This window comes from Ptychodera flava, chromosome 8 (genome assembly GCF_041260155.1).
Source record: "Ptychodera flava strain L36383 chromosome 8, AS_Pfla_20210202, whole genome shotgun sequence".
Classification (NCBI taxonomy): domain Eukaryota; kingdom Metazoa; phylum Hemichordata; class Enteropneusta; family Ptychoderidae; genus Ptychodera; species Ptychodera flava.
This window is the reverse complement of record NC_091935.1, coordinates 9,781,462-9,800,878: the sequence shown is the minus strand read 5'-3', so window position 1 is coordinate 9,800,878 and position 19,417 is coordinate 9,781,462. Positions and strand designations below refer to the sequence as shown.

The 19,417-nt window shown below is 36.4% G+C and overlaps 3 protein-coding genes across 4 annotated transcripts in view; all 3 read right to left on the bottom strand.

Moving 5' to 3' along the window:
- Positions 1-923: 923 nt before the first annotated feature.
- LOC139138424 (thioredoxin-1-like) lies at positions 924-4,256 on the bottom strand. Its single transcript, XM_070706807.1, has 5 exons — positions 4,103-4,256; positions 3,018-3,122; positions 2,588-2,647; positions 2,340-2,405; positions 924-1,303 (listed from the first exon to the last, which is right to left on the bottom strand). Exons 1-5 carry the CDS (start codon positions 4,127-4,129, stop codon positions 1,229-1,231), a joined length of 333 nt encoding a protein of 110 aa, XP_070562908.1. The 5' UTR covers positions 4,130-4,256; the 3' UTR covers positions 924-1,228.
- A 3,264-nt stretch (positions 4,257-7,520) lies between these two features.
- On the bottom strand, positions 7,521-11,252 carry LOC139138423 (thioredoxin-like). The gene is made up of 5 exons (XM_070706806.1): positions 11,150-11,252; positions 10,459-10,563; positions 10,017-10,076; positions 9,773-9,838; positions 7,521-7,884 (listed from the first exon to the last, which is right to left on the bottom strand). Exons 1-5 carry the CDS (start codon positions 11,174-11,176, stop codon positions 7,810-7,812), a joined length of 333 nt encoding a protein of 110 aa, XP_070562907.1. The 5' UTR covers positions 11,177-11,252; the 3' UTR covers positions 7,521-7,809.
- Positions 11,253-13,655: 2,403 nt separating this feature from the next.
- Positions 13,656-19,417, bottom strand: part of LOC139138422 (receptor-type tyrosine-protein phosphatase epsilon-like) — a 47,387-nt gene continuing 41,625 nt past the window's right edge. For both annotated transcript variants that reach the window (XM_070706804.1, XM_070706805.1), the window contains one exon: positions 13,656-19,087. In XM_070706804.1, the coding sequence (XP_070562905.1) occupies positions 19,013-19,087 (75 nt within the window). In that variant the 3' untranslated portion in view covers positions 13,656-19,012. The remainder of the gene's footprint in view (positions 19,088-19,417) is intronic.

Sequence of the window (19,417 nt, the reverse complement as noted above, 5' to 3'; positions counted from 1 at the left end):
TTTAACATTAACATTGGAGGCACCGTGGCCAAGTGGTTAGGGTAACGGACTCACTATCAGAGGGTGGTGAGTTCGAGACCCGGTTCAAGACCCAGCAGGTCCATAGTAACGGACTCACTGTCGGAGGATGGTGAGTTCGAGACTCCAGCACGGTGTTGTGCCCTTGAGCAAGGCACTTTACTCCTCAGTGCTCCATTGGGGGTTAGTGGGTTATGCATACCTCATCCTGTAATTGGGCTAACGCCTGTTGGATGATACACTGATTAAAAAAATTTAAAAAAAATAAATCATCCAAACAGTGTACCAGAAAATATGCTGATTCTTTGTGTGACAGGAACCAAAATGTTTTCAATCCCCATCTCCAACACTCAAATAACTTTCGGGGGTTTCATATTCCTATTATTCCGTAAATTCTCAAATCTAAGACAGACAAGACGCTTTCACATCGATACCATGTGATTTCACGGGATTCGAACATATCTCCAATAACTCTTCGACGATTGACTTACATAAGTGTTGAATCCTAAAAATCTTTTACCAGTCAGAAAAAATGAAATGCTTGGACACACAATATTCTGAAGTAAATAAATAACAAAAACACATTTTAAACTCTAGTCCGGTTTACACGAACATTGTAAATAGCCATCGTGATGACTCTGTTAACCTCTATTTGCCAGGGTCATCGATTGTACTTCATCACAGATTGCAAAAATCAATACTGCGGCCAAGGAACTTCTTTGGACAACATGGTCGATTTAGTTAATGTTGGATTACTTTAAATTCAGCTTAAATTGTTGACCTCGTGGTTAAGTTTTAGTTCCGAAAACGAAAGATAAAACGTCGGCAGAGAAGTACAGATTTGTAGAGAGAAACAGAAAAGTTGTTAGGTGGCTAACTACAAATGAATTATCAGTGACAAAATATCCAGATATTAAGAGCAACTTTATTTCAGAAACAAGTGTTTTGGTCGTTCAAGATAAAAAGGTACGGTTCCCATCATTCAAAGTAGAAAACAGAAGTTGTTTTAGCGTTTTGATTTTGTAATCCTCGATCAAAGTTGCTATCATAAACAAAGGGAAATAAATTCACATTTGAAAGAAAGAGTCATGTGCAAGAATGTATCAAAGATGCATTTAGCAAAGGAATAAAGCTAAAGATTTCAGTGTTAATGAGTAATCCCATTGGTCGATATCATCATTTGGTGTTACCGCTCATCACTATCCGCCGCTTACAGTTTGTCCAAACGTTCCAGGGTAGCTCTAAGGGCCACTTCGTCCAATCCCTCTATTCGTTCTCCTTTCATCTAAATAAAAGAACAACAGGAGAGTATTAATCAACGCAAAAGAATCGCCCATATTTCTAGAAAATTCCAATCACCTTTGTTTTACATTTAAATATAATAAGAGCTAAATTATGTTTAACAAATAAAAATTTTAATGGAAACCGGAGATACTCGCTACTGCTTTGATTTCCTCTTTCCACTCAACATGCATAAAAGTTTCCTGCTGGCTTTTTTACAACTACATAGGCTTCCGTTTCAAAAGCGGCAAACCTCCGCAAGCGACAGAATCCGAGTCCCAGCCCACCCGCATTTCGTTTTCAACGCGACAAACACAATAATGAAGTACTTTTCCCTCTCCCCTTTCCGCCGCCAACCGAAACGCCCGCCGACCCGACAACTACTTTCAAACATATTCTCAGCCGGCCCGGTTAAACACAACTAATTTTCTTGATGTTTCGGCTTAAGGTAGTATGCGCCTCGAAAGTGAAAGACTTAAACTTTTGCTCAAACTTTCCTCAATGAAACTTTCAGCCATTCTTTCACTAAATCAAGCATAAAAATCGGGGCCACCGTGCAAATTTTGGTACTAGAGGAACAAATACCAAGATTTACTGATATTTAAAATTCAGAATGGCCGCCATCCCTGTGTTCAATCTATGGAGTAAAAATAAAATTTTCGAAAAACTAAGCCGGTGAAAAGTTTTCTTTCACCAAGAGCTTTAAAATGAATCCCCACAAGTGGTAGGTCAGAAAAGAATTGTAAAAATTTGAGAGTCTGAATAGATGTCCCCGAGGCTCGTTCTATCTTAAAGAAAGGCTGATAAAATGGAAAAGGAAGTATTCTTGTAGGTTTTTTCGTTTGTTTGTTGTAACTTCTTTGTCTTTTCTACAAGCAGTATACGGACACATGCTGAGCTATAACGAACAATAGGTAATATTTTGGACGGATTAGATTTTATTAAAGTGATCTTCGATGAAGCATAACATGAAAAGACAGACTCTTCATTGTAAGATCCACGTAAATCTTTTCAGCGAAATAAATTTTTTCATATATTACCTCATTTGCGTTTCTGAAGAACAGGAAAGAAGGTATCTGATTTATTTCGTAATTTGAGGCGATGCCCTGCAAATATAAAAAAAAATAACAGCATGGTGAAAATCTGAAAATTACGGTAAGACATTGAAAATACACTGACAATGATTTGTACCGATCCATGATATTGAGATCGAAAAGGCTGCATCTGACCGACAAGTCGAACTGCAATGCTTCACATTAAAACCAGTGTAGAAAGCAAAGAAACTCACCGGAGCTGCTGCAATGTCCGTCTTGATGAAATTTAGCGCACGGAATTCGCGCGCAAAAGCCTGTAAAACACAAAAGAGCGCGAAAATAGGAGTAAGAATCCAACATGTATCAGAATCAATGTTATAACTCGATCATTAAAATAGGAAAGAGAACTAAGACACATTTCATGATTTGAAGCAATGTACGGCGTGACAATACAGTTTACCAAAGTTCAAACGATATGGCTACGGTTGCCAGGAACATACATTGTCACGGAATGAACAGCATCTATAAGTTGCAAAATTGGCACAAATAATAACTTTTAATTTCGAAAAAGCAGACCCTTACATGCAATATCGGAACAATGATTAGGGATGTATGGCATGATTCAAAAGACATCTGCGATTTAGAGATCTCTGATTGTTGTATTAGCAGATCACTCCATATTACCTTATAAGTTGGAATAAAATCCTCGGAGCGTTCGTGCCACCATGCAGCAATCATCAGGACCAAGACTCGATCACCGATGTTGTTCTTGATATCATTGAGCTCAGCCTTTTGGCAGAAGAGAGAGACATGGAAGAGTTTAAAGTGTGTACGAGGACTTTCTCACATGAGGCACTGATTAAGGAATAAACGGGAAAATGTTGCCCATGTTTAAACTCTGATAGCATGGACTTAATACAATATCTCCGCACAGTACATGCCCTGGATATATTTGGCGAAAAAAGTTCAAGTAGTGCTTATAGTACTCAGTACCTCGAAATAGAAAGTATTAGACTGCTGTTCACACTTTCGTCGATGAAACTTTAGATCATTCTGGCATTCCTTTACAAATATTTTAAACTGCGAATGACAGCTATACCATTCGCTAATTCTATTCAGAGAAGTGGATTTTTGAAATTTAAAACAAACATGATTTGTGAAAGTTGCATTTGCTGTACAGTACGCGAAATGAGTCAATACAAGCAGCAGATCAGAAAAGCAGGTGAAAGGACGTGTGTGAGAAAGTGATACTCAGCTGTGACACCTTCAAAAGTAAATAACAATATATATGGCCTCTAAAAATGTTGCTGGTCCTTGACATTCAGTAAAAGTGATGCAGTCTTTTTTTCTTTTTTATTTTTTTCATTTCCTCTCTTTTTATTTTATTCCTAACAATGCTGGTTTGGCACTATCGATGCAACAGTTATTGTCTTTTTCACTGGCTGCATAATACTTTCTTTTTAGCATTTTCTGACATGAAAACAGGTATATCAAGAATAGCTGTACTGATGAGTATGTACCCCTCTCCCCCCCCCAAAAAAAAAAGCCATGACGCGCAGATTTTGAAATGAAGCGCGCGTGATCTTTTAGGGGGGACCTGTCAAATGCTAGCCTGTAATTATGACAACACAAAAATTAAGTTTTTGCGAAGTTCGCATTTTGTCGTTGATACAAAGCTTTCCTCTCCGCGTTTTTAAGCAACCATAGTCATTTTACTTTGTAAAATCTTACAGAAATCTGTATGCTAAACGTAAATTGAAGAAACATACCTGCTCGTAGATTGTTCTCACGGACATCTTGCTTGCTTAGTTTTCTGAACCTCGCTGTGGAATTGAACGTTGGAATGATAAGTGTTCCTCGGTGGTCTTAATTTATATACTTTTGGTATCTGTCACGTGAAGTAAATGCTACCAGGTCTCAAAATGTTAATTTTTTAGTAATGCATTGTTCACTTGAAGAGAAGCAAAACAAAAGCTGGATAGTTGGATAAACACACACGGTTTTATTGCTCCACATTTAGTGTGTTTTTTATCCTGTTATTCGGTGTTCATTCCGGTTTGTATCCGGTTTATTGTCCCATTTTTTATCAAGCGTCGCGCAGCGCTTAAACTACTTTTTACGAGAAGTTTTTATTGCATTATGTAATCTTTGTACGTTTAACTAACTTAAGACCTGGGGCTGATTATCGATATTGTATATGGTCCTTGCTGTAATCGGTGTCAACCTTTTGCTGTACCCTGCACATTCGGGATTGACTAGGAAGTTTTAGGCAGTTTCATTTTAAAAGAACACTAAATTCATGTGATCTGGAAAAAAAATTTCAGGGCCTCCCAGCTGTTCACGACATAAACGAAAACTGTATTTACCGAGACTACGCACGTTTAAACATATTTACCCTTGAAATTTACCCACAGTACAAGTTCCCTACCTTGTCCTGAAGCCTTTCCCCGTAAGGTGGCAAGAGTAGGGTTACCGTCCTGCGTGAATGCATTGTGTTGTGTTGTGTTGTGTTGTGTTGTGTTGTGTAGTGTTGTGTTGTGTTGTGTTGTGTTGTGTTGTGTTGTGTAGTGTAGTGTTGTGTTGTGTTGGTTACACTGTCACGTTGCAGTACTATGCTGTTCCATGTTGCAGTGTGTTGTTTTGTGTTCTATAAGACATGAGAGATGTAGGTTACATATGCTGTTTTCATCTGCGTGTGTGTAGAGAGAGAGAGAGAGAGAGAGAGAGAGAGAGAGAGAGAGAGAGAGAGAGAGAGAGAGAGAGAGAGAGAGAGATTTCAGATGCCTGTCACGTTGTCATTCGCGGACAGGTACATCGATAAGTATTATACATAATGATACACAGACAGGAGGGCAAATAGAAGAGTTGATAGGAAGAGAAAACAGCCAGTACTTTTTGTTATCGCAGACGCACAAAGAACATTTTAAGAGGGGTTCGTTCCCGTAATTCTTAGGGCCACGGGTCATTTGACGAAAATGAGCCTGGCACTTTTGTTGACGCCTGTAATATGTCTTTGTCTCAGATTCTATAATTGCACTGACCTATAGAGTAAACGCAGTGCAGTTCCTTTCTCATTGTCTTTTTCTCACTGCTCAGAGTCGAAAGATAGGTCAATCGTACACTTTCCCGAGTCGTAGCTTTGATTAAAATGCCACATGTTTTATAGCAGCATTGAATATATGATCAACACAGGCAACATTTTCATTAGATCTACACCAGAATGTTCAAGAAAGTACATGTTATAGTATGAACTCAAAACAGGTGAATAAAATACATGTATTTTTGTATTTATGACGTTTTACCACTGAAAATCTGTCTTTATCAACATGGTGCAAATCAACTGAGTATCTTTTGTCTGTAAACATAGTAATGATCAAAGCCATAAAGTTAACTCGTAAACAAAAATAAACACTTTAGGCAGTTAAAAATAAGAGGTGTGTAACCTTTAACGCCAATTTTTAACAAAATTATGTCATATATTTTCCCCCATTGCCAGAAAATTTAAAAACGCAGCTAGTCTAAAACCTGAGCCATTTTTAACAGCGAACAGTGACTACATCTTTTGATATCATTTCAGTTTTGTTACTATGTGTTTCCATGATCATTTTCCGACGTTCAAACCAAATTAAAATATTCATCTTTCGTCTTGTCACCATGGCTGCAAACTTGGAACATGAAATACATTGCTGGCATTTAAACTTCAACCAGAAACTTTTCGCAAACGATGCCGCTCGTAGTATGAACAATATTGGTTGAACAAGAACGGCAGTTGATACAAGAACAAAAAAACGCTAATGATATCATACCACTATATTGATGGCGCAAATACAGCGATCTGATTGGTCGAGACCCGAACCGTGGTATATTCGCGTACCACGGCTGGCATACGCGCTAGCTCTCGGCTTGAGCAAAAGATGTTCAACGCTAGAATTTCAATACTGTTACGATATAATAGCAATAAATCACACCCAGCGACGGTATACCACTCGATTTTGACCAGTTCACTTCACATATGCACTCTATCGCTCGTGCATATATGTCGTGAACTGGTCAAATCTTGTGGTATACCATCGCTTGGTGGCTTAATTGCTTAAATAGCTTGTCGATTTCAAGATTCTTAGGCATCTCCAGCTAATGAGATTAATTCTACATCTGATATCCATTACTCAGCTTTTCAACGTTGCTTGCTAGCGCGTCACACGAATGGCAGTGTCAATCATAAAATCTGATGTCACAACTTACAAAATGGTTCGATAAAACTATCTGCTCATTTGAAATCATTATGATCAAAACTACTTTTGTATAACTTGATTTATTAGTCTAACGGGCCACAAATGCCAAGAAGAGAACGCTGTCAACTTGAATGCATCTGAAATGGTGCATGAGTAGACCAGCGGGTTAAGGTAGAACTCGCCTCTGGCGGGGCAGAGAGTCGGACTCTCAAATTTCTACAATTCTTTTCTAATCTACCACTTGTGGGGCTCATTTTAAAGCTCCTAGAGAGAGAAAAAACTTTCACTGTCTCAATTTTTCGAAAATCGGAAATTTAATTTTCCCTCATTACAGTTAGCACAGGATTGGTTGCCATTTTAAATGTCAAAATATCGCAAAATGTTTGGTAATTTGTTTCGCTGCTTCACAAACTTTGCACGGTGGCCCCGATTTTGAGTTTTTGATTTGTTAAGAGAATGGGAAAGTTTGAGCAAAAGTATAAGTCTTTCACTTTCGGAGCGCATACTAACCTAAGGCAAGTGCATTGTTTTATAACCGTCACTTGTTATTTATAGTTTCCCGGGAACTGAATAGCTTTCATACTGCATTAGTATTCTGCAATGTAGGACACGAAACGCTATCAATTACTATTACTAATCAACAACTAATCAATGGAAACGATTTTCAGATTTCCTTCACACCAACACACCAATAACTCATCCCACGGGATTCTTTCACTTTGATATCCTGTGATTCTCCGTATTCTAAAATTGCGCTAGTTGCCTTTAGACTAGGTTAAACTTGCGTTAATGTCTGAATTTGACTGGCATGGTACTACACAGTCAGTACAAGTATAGTTAGATTTGGCCAAGTTTGCAAAAGTTTTACACTTGTAAGTTTAGAAAAAATGATCATCGGTGAAGCAGTACGGTAAGAGCATTGCAGTTGTAAAGAAATTACAAACGACAAAACATTACAGTTTTACGCGCTATTTTATGAAGAAATTAGTATTGTGGTCTCACAAGATAAAATGTACACCGTTTCATATTCTAAGTAGGCACTAAAATTGTTTTCATTATCTCTAACAAAAATTTGTTTCATAAACTAGCAGAAATGATAGCAGGATGCACATGTAAGAATACTACATCGGTCACGGAGTCAAAGACTATAGCTGATTATTTGTTTCAACAGTTTATAGCTGAGCATTCTTGTACATCGGTGTCATCAATCGATATTATGGGACATCACAGACCACCCACGGCTTTTACAGTTTGTCCAAACGTTCAAGCGTACATCTGAGGGTCTTCTCGTCAAGACCCTCGATTCGGTTTCCTCGCATCTAAATGAAAGAAAAGGAAAATGTATTACAACTGCCAAGAATTACTCATTTTCTAGCAATTCTAACCACTTTCGTTTTACATGTAAATATACAGAGCTAAGGTATGTTGAACAAAATTAAACTTTGGAGGGTCCTCTCCAGTTGCTTTGGCTTAAGGTACAATGTGCCTGGGGAACAGATATTCGGGTTCTGAAATATTTACAATTCTTTTTTTGATCTGTAACTTGTTGGTTTATTTCAATTTTCTTGGTGTAAAAATATGTTTTTGTCATAGCTTTTAGAAAATCGAAAATTTAACTCACAATATTGCCTTCCCGTCTTTCCACATCACAAGCTCGAAAGCTCTCTGATGGGTTTCTCAACACATAGGCTATAAATGTCAAATCGCAAACAACAGAATCCAAGTCCAGGCCGCCCAATTTTTTTTCAAAGCGATAAACACGATAAACACGATACAGTACCGTTTCCTTCTCCCATTTCTGCCGCAAACTGAAATGCCCGCCAACCAGAAAACTACTTGCGAATATATTTCAAGGCCTTTCCTGTTGCTTTGGCTTAAGGTAAAATGCGTCTCGGAAACAGATATTCTGGTCCTCAAATTTTTACAATTCTTTTTGGATCTGTAACTTGGTGGTTTATTTCGATGTTTTTGGTGTACTAAATATGTGTTTGTCATAGCTTTAAGAAAAGCAAAATTTTTCCCGTAGAGTTGACCGTAGACCCTCGAGGGTCTATGAGTTGACACAGGAATGGAAGCCATATTTTAATTTAAAGTTATTACTTTTATTATATTCCCTATGGCAAAGATTTGCACGGTGACCCTGATATATATTCTCGATTTAGTAAGAGGATAGTTGAAAGTTTCATTGAGGACAGTGTGAGCAAATGTTTAAAGGGACAAAGTTGGCCATTTTTCATGAATTTTGTTTGATACGAGATACTACTTACATTGTTTGACATGTTGAAAGATACTGAATGAATGGCTCATCGCGAAAATGAATGAATGGTCATGACCATTAATTCATTTTCGCAATGGTTTCGTTTATCCTGTCTAACACCGGGGTCGAATATATACATGGTCACCCATTCATTCAGTATCTTTCAACACGTCAAACTATATATGTAGCATCTCGTATCAAACAAAATTCATGAAAATTGGCCGACTTTGTCCCTTTAAGGCACCGACAAAATGGAAATGGGCGGAAGTATTCGGATAGAACGTTTTTTCTATTCTTTGTTGTAACTCATTTGTCGATTCTGCAAGCATTGCTCTAATCTCTAGACGTTTTATTTTTGATTGCCATTATCTATGCGCACGTTAAATGGCTACAGACGACCGGAACACTATAACCTCGACGGAGGGTAATCTACTGAAAGGAGGGATATCATATAACTATAACATAGCGACACGCACACTGTATAGATACGCTGTAGGTAGGTAAGTATTTGACTGTCAGTTTAGATTTGAATGCAGTTCGTGTCTCGAAAGTAACAAACTTGAACATTTGCTCAAACTTTACTTGATCGATCTTTCAACCATTCTCTTTCAAAATTGACAATAAAAATCGGGGATCACCGTGCAAGTTTTGGTACAAGGGAAACAAATAACTCAAAATTTTCCGATATTTAAAATTAAAATGGCCGCCATCCCTGTGTTAACTCTATGGAGAAAAATGAAATTTTCGAATTTAGAAAAACTAAGCCTATGAAATGTTTTCTTACACAAAGACCTTTCAAATGAACCCCCACAAATAATAGACCAGGAGAGAATTGCAAAAGTTGATAGTCCAAAATTTGTGTCCCCGAGGCGCGTTCTACCTTAACTGAAGCATTAGATCTTAAAACCGACTCTACATAGTAAGATCCAAAGCAATTTTTCATATATTACCTCATTTGAGTTTCTGAAGAACAGGAAGGATGGCAGCTGATTTATTTCGTAATTTGCTGCAATACCCTGCAAAGAAAAAAAATCTGAAAATTACGTCTACTACTCAATATATTTCCGAGGCTTAATGACACTAATTCGGTTACTGACCCATGATATAGAGATTGAAAAAACTGCATATGACTGCAGCTGACGGGTCACATTGCAATGCTTCACACAAAACCAGTGTACAAAGCAAAAAACTCACCGGAGATGCTGCAATGTCCGTTTTGATGAAATTCAGCGCACGGAATTCGCGCGCCAAAGCCTGCAAAATACAAAAAAGCGCGAAAACAGGAGTAATAATTCATCAGGCATCATTGTAGTCTATATTATATCATCATTAGAATAGATAGAATAAAGACAAATTCATGATTTTTAAACAATATACTTTGCGAATTACTTATTTTTGTACACAGAAAGCAAAGTTCAAACGGTAAGCCTGTGGTTGCAAGGAGTACGTCGAACAGTGAAAAAGGTTTGAGCAGACTCGCAGCAAAGTTGGCGCAAACCAAAGTAACTTTTATTGTCGAAAAGGCAGCCCCTTACATGTAATGTCGGAACAATGACTAGCGATACACAACATAAGACATTTAAAGAGAAAGAGAAAATAATGTTGTATTCTGAAGAAATAGTTAAACCCATGATACCTTGTAAGTTGGAATAAAATCTTCAGAACGTTCGTGCCACCATGCTGAAATCATCATCACCAAGACTCGATTACCGATGTTGTTTTTGATGTCATTGAGCTCAGCCTTTTGGCAGAAGAGAGTGACATGGAAGAGTTTAAAGTGTGTATGTATTGAGCCATTTCTCGTATGAGGTTCTAAACGAAAATGTGCTGCCCGTTTAAACTCTGATTCAATGCATTTACACTGTATCGATATTGTATGCCCTGGATGCGTCCGGCGGATGCGTCTGGCTAAAAGTGCCTCGAAACAGAAAGTTTGTATGAAATTGCTGCTCAAATTTTGCAACGAAACAATTCCGGCATTCATGATGTACAAACATTTTGAAATGCGAATTTCTTAATTCTATTCAGAAAATTACAGTTTCAATTTTTTCACGTAAAACATGGTAGCCTTATGAAATTGTTCACTATACGAGTCAACACAAACAGCAAACCAGAAAAGCGGTTGAAAACGTCGATTGCCTGAAAAATTACACGCACGATGTTCACACAACAATGTCTGCCAAATGCAAGCTCTTGATCACAACGGTACCAGGTTTTGCCGAAGTTCACAATTTGAATACAAAGCTTTTATCTCTTCTCTGTTTTCTTTTTAACATCTGGAGTCTCTAACTTTGTAAAATCTTTAAACCTAACATGGTGAAACTTACCTGTTCGTAGATTGTTCTTACGGACATCTTGTTTGTTTCGTTCTCTGAATCTCGCTGTAGAGTCTGGCTTTTGAATGACGTGCTCCTCGATCATTTTACTTTATTATAGTTTGGCATCTGTCACGTGATCGAAATGTTACTTAGTTTCAAAGTTTTTATTTTTCGTAATTTAATTATGCATTGTATTTACTGGGAGAGAAGCGAAAACAAAGCTGGATAATGAATAATCAACACACCAAGAGTAGAATAGAAAGAAAATATACTGTTTATAAAACCAAACCTTTTTATTGCTCCACTTTCAGCCGGTGTTTCCGGTTATTGTCCTGTCTTTTATGAACCATCGTGCAGTGCCCTCATTACTACTTTTTACGAGGATGTAATCTAAGTATGATAAAACTTTAGCTATCTTCAGAACTGGGGCTGATTATCGGTATTTTTATGGTCGTTGTCGCAGTCTGTGTCAATATTTTGCTGTCATGTGCACTTGCTTGAATGACCTCGAAGTTCCTCACAGTATCATTGAAAAAAAAACACCCTACTGGTGTGATCTTGAAAATTTTTTTAGGAACTCCAAGTTTTCCGCGACATCAACGAAAACTGCATTTACGTAAATTATATGTTTGAATATAAGCTAAGTCTGCAAAGCAAGTGCATTTATTTCAAATTCATGATAAAAAAATGGCAATATATGGCCAATTCGGAACTTTGTGTGCTTCGGCGGAATTTGTTTTGTTGAGCGTTCCCAACAACGCTCGCACACGGCCGAGCTCTCCACTCGTTGAGCGGGACAACATTTTCTGCTGCTACAGATTAAAGTTTACCTATGTGTGGAGGCTTTTTGTGCGACAATTTACATGCAAGCTGGCTTTCTTTTGAGAAAATGTCAATTGTATGGTTCAATATAAGATAAATCTGCACAGAAAGAGCAGTTATTTCAATTTCACGAAAAAATTGGAATATATGGCCAATTTCAGAACTTTGCGTGCTCCGGCGAAATGCATTTTGTTGGCGTTCCCAACAGCGCCCGCACATGGCCGAGCTCTCGACTCTTCTTCGTTGAGCGGGACATTTTCTGCTGCAACAGAATAAAGTTTACCTAAGTGTGGAGGCTTTTTTATGCGAAAATTGACATGCTAGCGGGACAACATTTTCTGACGCTGCAGATTAAAATTTACCCATGTGTAGATTCTTCTTATCTGGACATTGACATGCAAGCTGGGTGTCTTCGAGAAAATGTCAATTATATTGTTCAATATAAGCTAAATCTGCACAGAAAGAGCAGTTATTTCAATTTCATGAGAAAAAATTGGAATATATGGCCAATTTCAGAATTTTGTGTGCTCCGGCGAAATGCATTTTGTTGGCGTTACCAACAACGCCCGCACACGGCCTAGCTCTCGACTCTTCTTTGTCAAGCGGGACGACATTTTCTGCTGCTACAGATTAAAGTTTACCTATATTTGGAGGCTTTTTATGCGAAAATTGACATGCTAGCTGGCTGTCCGTGTTGAGATAAGTTCAATTATGTTTGAATATAAGCTAAATCTGCAAAGAAAGTGCATTAATTTCAACTTCATGAGAAAAACGGGGAAAATTCGGCCAATTATGGAAATTTATTTACTCAAGCGAAATGGGTTTTTTTTGTTGGCGTTCCCAACAACGCCCGCATACGACCAAGTAATCGTCTCGGCATCCTTGAGCGGGACAACATTTTTGAGCGGCAACTCGTTCCCTCACCTTACACGTCCCTTGGAGTAGGTGACTGTGTTTATCACGCGTCATTCACATCTTAATATAAAGTTAAACAAGAATGTCTGCATGTCGGAAATTTACAGACTATCTTCGAGGGTCCTTTCAATTGTTCACATTTATCAAAAGTTCTAGGTTCCATAAAAAATTAAAGTTGCAATATTACAAATAACCAAAAACAAGGGAATTTCAAAAAAAAAAACAACCCCAAAAAACAAACAAACAAAAGGAGAGTAGCTTGAGTTTGTATACTGAAATACCCTATCTGTCCAAATTAGTTTCAATCGTGTTGAAGTGAAATGTTGAATGCAAATCGCTGTTTGCCCGTCCCTAGTGCTATTGCTTTTCACGTTGCATTAGGATGTGTGGTCTTTTTATAACATTCTCATAAACCATTCACGATGCCTCTCAAGGACACTCCAGTGCGTGTTCCATCAGATCATTCAAGAAAATAGCATGATTAGATTTGCTATTGGCCGCAGCTTTAATATTACACAGTAATGGTTTGTTTTCCTGCCCGTGAATATGAATAACATCGTAAAGATAGTAACTTTACGGCTACAAATTACAATTTACGTTTTAGCTGTAAAGTTACGATGTTTACGATATTATTCATACTCATGGGCACATAAACAGACCATTACTGTGTATTTGTGGTCAGTCACATGGTTCAGCTCAACCAATTAAAAAGCAACGGACATGGCACGGTAATATAATAGTAGGTTATTTGCTGATCAAGACTACAGCACTAAATTGATTGTGCATAAATATAGGGATTATTTATTTATTCATTTCTGGGTTACATATTGAAGAATGAATAGCAAAATGGGTACATGTATGTTCACAGTATTTGTCCACATAGTGACTAACAATCATTATTGCATCCAGATGGCAAACGTCTTCCACTTTACCTTGACTCCGGCTAAAAAAAGCACAATAATTTCTCATAAATGTCTTAAATTATTACCTTGTGGTGCCATGGCAATGAAAGAAAAAAAACCCAGAAATTTCCCTATGAAACACATCCGATGACATTTTGATGCTAATATATGTTGACAATAGTGGAATGGTCTATGTTCCCCACTAAAACACTTGCACTTGGATTTAGCTGTGATTATGCAGCGGTGCTGTGGCGTATCAATCGCGCTCAGGTCAAGGGTCAGCACCACAGAACGGTTCTGTGGCACTGACCCTTGACCCGAGTGCGATCGATATGCCACAGCACTGCTGCGTAATCACAGGTAACTTGGACTCGGATGATTTTATGTCAAAATTGATCCATGATCTTGTGCATATGTGCACGAATTTGTGTACAAACAATAACTTCACTGATTGGTCAGCTAGCAATATCTTCTAAAATGTCTTCCTTTCTCATGATATATAATTCGCATGCTTAGCCCCCATACTACTGACGAGGGGGCTGCTTGGAAAGTACATAATCCAGTGATGCAGAAAAGTACTGACTCTTATTCAAACGTAATCGCAACCTTTAAAATATTTCATTTTCCAATCACTCAAAAAGTTTTGTTTTCAAAATTTCAGGTACCAGTATACCATCATGGTTTACTCGATTTAAAATCCTTGCCATGTCCATGATTGCTGATACCTCTGTCCATTCAAGTAGTATTTCAAATTATTACATAAGTGTCATCATGTTTAGGGCAAAATGTAACATATGATTCCCAAAAGTATTGAAAAAAATTAGTGGACATTCTACACTTATTACAAAAAAAAACAAAAAGATAAGAAGCATCCCAAAGAAACTTTTCTTTAAATATACAAGTAGAAACAAAACAAACGCGAACACATCACATAATATATACATAGATATACCATTTCAAAGCATTTTCAGCAGTAAAATACAAATTTTAATCAGTGTGAAGATAGATATATCAAAATGCACAGCAGCTACACAAAAAAAGTGTGGGACTTGAAGTATTGTGTCTTGGCATACTCACAAGATAGGCCTTATGGTGAAGCTGGGAAGGAGCTGAATCTTTACATGTAATGACATGATTCATCCCTTCTACTACAAGGTTACAGGTACAGTGTCTGGAATATTTATAATTAAGTGGTATACTTGTATGTACTCTAGTTTTGATTAAGTTGAGTCTGATTAATTAAAGAATATGTTAAATATGCAAGCCATATGATTGGATGTCACCTGATCAATATCTGGTGACCGTACTTAAAATCAAGAAAAGGATTTGAGTGATATTTTGCTGTTTATCAGACACTTAGATATTTTTAGCAACTTTTTTCTCTGCTATGGACTAGAAGCCATACATTCTCAATACTATTATGGAATGGCTGAGACTTGACACAATTTTGTACCCCTTTTCCACATCGATGAGCTCACTTGCCTTTGGGCAAAGTCTTGACTTTTTAATACCTATTCTTGAACAGATATTGAAGGAGATAGGAGTGGGATATGGTAAATTCTGTTTTAATGAATTTAAGCAGAAATTCATCAATTCAAATCTAATCAGGATGATAGATTCTTTCATCAAGTCAAAACCCAGAGCAGAAAAGCGACATTTTTAATCAGTCAAGCATTTTCCATGCTTCATGCTGACCACAAAATATACAATGTCAGTATATTTGTCAATGGAGCTACAGAAAATTAAATCCGAAAAAAAAATTGAATCAAGACGAAGAAAAAATTGTCACTGTCTGAATGCATGCAGTCCTCATGAACATCAAATAGAAAGAACATTTGAAACGGAATGACTCATGATAAGGAATCAAAATGGTAAAAAGTATCAAAATTCAAGAGCTTACAAAATGGAAAACATTTCAACATCCGAAAATACATTTGTCTGATACTATCCATACTGCTTAAAGTTTCTCCAGCAAAAAATCTGACAGCTAATTACTTGATAGACCTTTCGTACACAAATCATTTTTGGCCCTCATTTTTATATTTATTCTCTTGAATATATATGTAACAGTTTCTGAATAAATTAAGTAGCTGAATTGATATTTAGAAATAAAACTGACATGAAAAGAACAAGGATACAACTGATATTTTTGTAAAAATTGAAAATTTAGATTAGCCAAAGCATATTACATAGACTACAGATGAAAAATTGAAGACTAACTCTTGGCAGAGTGCGGCTAACCTGGTTGGTTTACAAACAGAAGCCAAGTTTCCAACAGGTTCACAGCTGACAACATAGATGTCATTTGTAGAACATCAATTCAATGATGTCGGTATGAGAAATAATGTGAACACTAAAATGACCTTAGTAAAGTGTGTTGGCAGCTCTACCTATAAATTTACAAGAGCATACTTGCACTTGCATGTATAACAATTTAGATATAACTTGATTCAACAGGTAAAAGCGCTTTATTTTGCAAGGTGTTACCAATTTTTGTCTGGCCGACATTCACACAAATAAGCTCTCCTGTTCCGATCATTTGGCAAATTTGATTGAATACTGAAAGTTTATTAGAAGTGGTAACATGGAACACTCCATAGTGTGACATAAAATCACACACTTCCTCCTCTTAGTACAGTTTTCTGCATATCATCATTACAAAAACCCTAATTCTATGAATATTTTATCAGCACCAAAATCTACTAGAGCTTTATGCAAGGCAACAAGCACAAAGCCTTCTAACGGGAAAAAAAACATCTCCAATGACTAAAGCGTTGCAAATTGAATATTTGAAAAATAATAATATCATACGCATAATGACAAAAAAATAAACACCTTGTGGTTAGTAAAATATATTTAACATGTACTTTCTTAAAAATATGCATGACAGTATTGCCACCTAAATCAACTCTAAACACTGCCATGAATATCATAGATTAATCCGTAATGTTTCATTGATAGTTCCAATGAAAACTTCAACATTATTAACAGTGTAAGGAAAAGTCAGTACCTTAACTGACTATTTAAATTGGCATTTTGTTAGTTAATATTACTAAAATATTGCTACAGCAATCAATGCAAAAAGGGCCAGCCTTTTAAGTTAGTTTGTTGGGAAAAAATTGAAGAGAGTTTGGATCTATGACTTTGAAGTGGAAATTCGAAGCATGAGTTGTCATGACACTGTCATAGTGTTTATGAATTTTACCAAAATGTCACCTATGAACTTGTAGTTCAAAGGGTATTCCTTCAGGATATAGTAACCAGTCATTTCAATTTACCTCAGAGCAATGTGCAGAGAATGAGATGCTTAAAAAACACATTATGAAATAATCAAATTTGTAAGATATAACAATTAAAATGATTGAATCAAGACACAATAACATGTGAGTTGACAGTGTCAATATTGATAACCGATTACATTTTAGCAATATGTTGGCTTTGATTTGAGGAATTCTACGCAAACTTGTCCTTTTGTTTTTATTCATAGAAGGTTCAAGCCAGTTTGGTAGCAGAAGAGTTGCACCACTATTAGAAGCTAAATAAGTCCTACATTATTTATAAATACATTTTTGCCTGACCAGTCCTGAGTTCTGAGCTCCATAAAGCAATTCCATATTTTCATTCCGTGGTGTCACTAATTGCACTGTTTAAACACTACTTCCTGACAAGGTTGTTGTTTTGCGAAATAAGTCACCGAATATACTTCAAAGAAAGACAAGATCACCGAATATACATCAAAGAAAGACAAGATCCATGGTTTAAGTTCACAACTGTACCTCATCTGGATGCTGTATAGATCCTTAATGCTATCTACAAAGTTATAAATAAACCAAACGTCGCAAAATATGAAAATAAGAAACCTACTAATTCTAAATATTCAAAAGTCAAGAAAGACATCACATTATACTTGTAAATGACACTGGATATCTTTTTTTCACATTCATTTTCAACATTTTTAAAAACCTTATAATATATATTCACTTGGGTTATTTAATGTACCATGCAATGACTAGGCATTTATATAGAAATGTCAAAGGTTTATGATAGAGTTTTAAATTTTATCTAACTTTTTAAATGTGTATTACTCTAAATATGCTGGAAAACATGTGTTGATAAGTGTTAATTGGGAAAATCAGTAGAGTATAAATTTCATCTCGAAAATATTCTTTTTTTTTGATAGGAGGAGGAATGTTTGATCAAAAATTTGAGATGTGTGAAGACATCAAATAAATCGCAATCACATGTTGTTTGGATGACAGTTACATTGGCACATTTCAGTTGAGAAACAGTACGAGTTGATAAAAACATATTTGGGATTTTTCAAGGGAGGTCATCAAATTTAAAATTAGCAACGACTGAGATGCAAATACTGTGATTAACTTGTATTCACTGAACTTCATACAAAATGCAAGGTGCATTGACACTTTCGAGTAATATTTGAAAAAGACCCTCATGTTAGCCTTATTATCCTCATTTCTAAACGTCTAAAGTCTAGCCTCCCAACTGAGAATTATGTCATTCCGTGATGAATAAATGACAGATGAGAGTAAACGGTCTAATATTGTAAATTTAATATTTTTTAAAAACTGTTTATGTAATGTCAAGGCCCATTTCTTGGTAAGCTCTAAAACATTATTATTCTCCAAAGAATGGTTGATTTTTAAACCATTCACTGAAATAATCGCTACTTGGGTTGTAACACACTTTTCTTCACATTAGCAGAGTATTGTTGTAAATATTAACAGCGCCAATTATTAACTTGTTAAATAATAACTTCGGTATAATATTTACCTCTATGAATATAAGTCCTGATTAAAATGTATCTGTATACAAATACAAGCACTGCTTGGGCAAAAGACTATTGGAGGCTTGAAGCATATGACTTCTAAAATGTGACACTGATTGTCAAAGGAACTGCATAGTTTGGTCATACCTAAGTTAATATTGAAGCAACTGCTTTCTTAATTCATCGCAAGGAAATATGTGTATAACTGTTTTCTTTCACTGATACCAAAATACCCGATGTCAATTTCTTCCGATGGTTTTGTTGTGACCAATATATTTGCATATACAACTCATCCAGTAGTTCTGTATTACAGAAGCAACATCAAAACTGATGGGATGGTTTGATGAAAATATCCGAAAGAGGGCTGGTGCTTGATGCTAATGCAGCTGTAGCAGAGATTCAGTGATGCATATCTCTTATGCATTCCTTTTGGCATCCTCCAGTTGTTTATTTGAAATTATCGTAGGAATCAAATGAGTCCAGGTAATCCAAAACTGCCCTGTACACAAAGTGATACTGGTCCTGTGTATCAAAAGAAAAGATTTATTTAGATATAAACTCATATTTGTCTATTGTTCATAAATATCAAATGCATGGATTCCATTTAAAACTGCTTGAAGATTTAATTCGTCTCAATGACACAAAATTATAACCTAAAAGGTTAAAAATTCACAAAGGTTTAGGAGAACAAGGTTTTGAATGTGTGTTTCTGATATCATCAGTCTGTAGGAATTGATCAATGTCTGTAACATTGCCTTTGTCGCCTTCCTTTGAGTGACCTTGCAAAACATAGCTTGTAATGTACATGTAATATCCTATGTTACATGTACCAGCACTCTCTAGTGGTAGAAA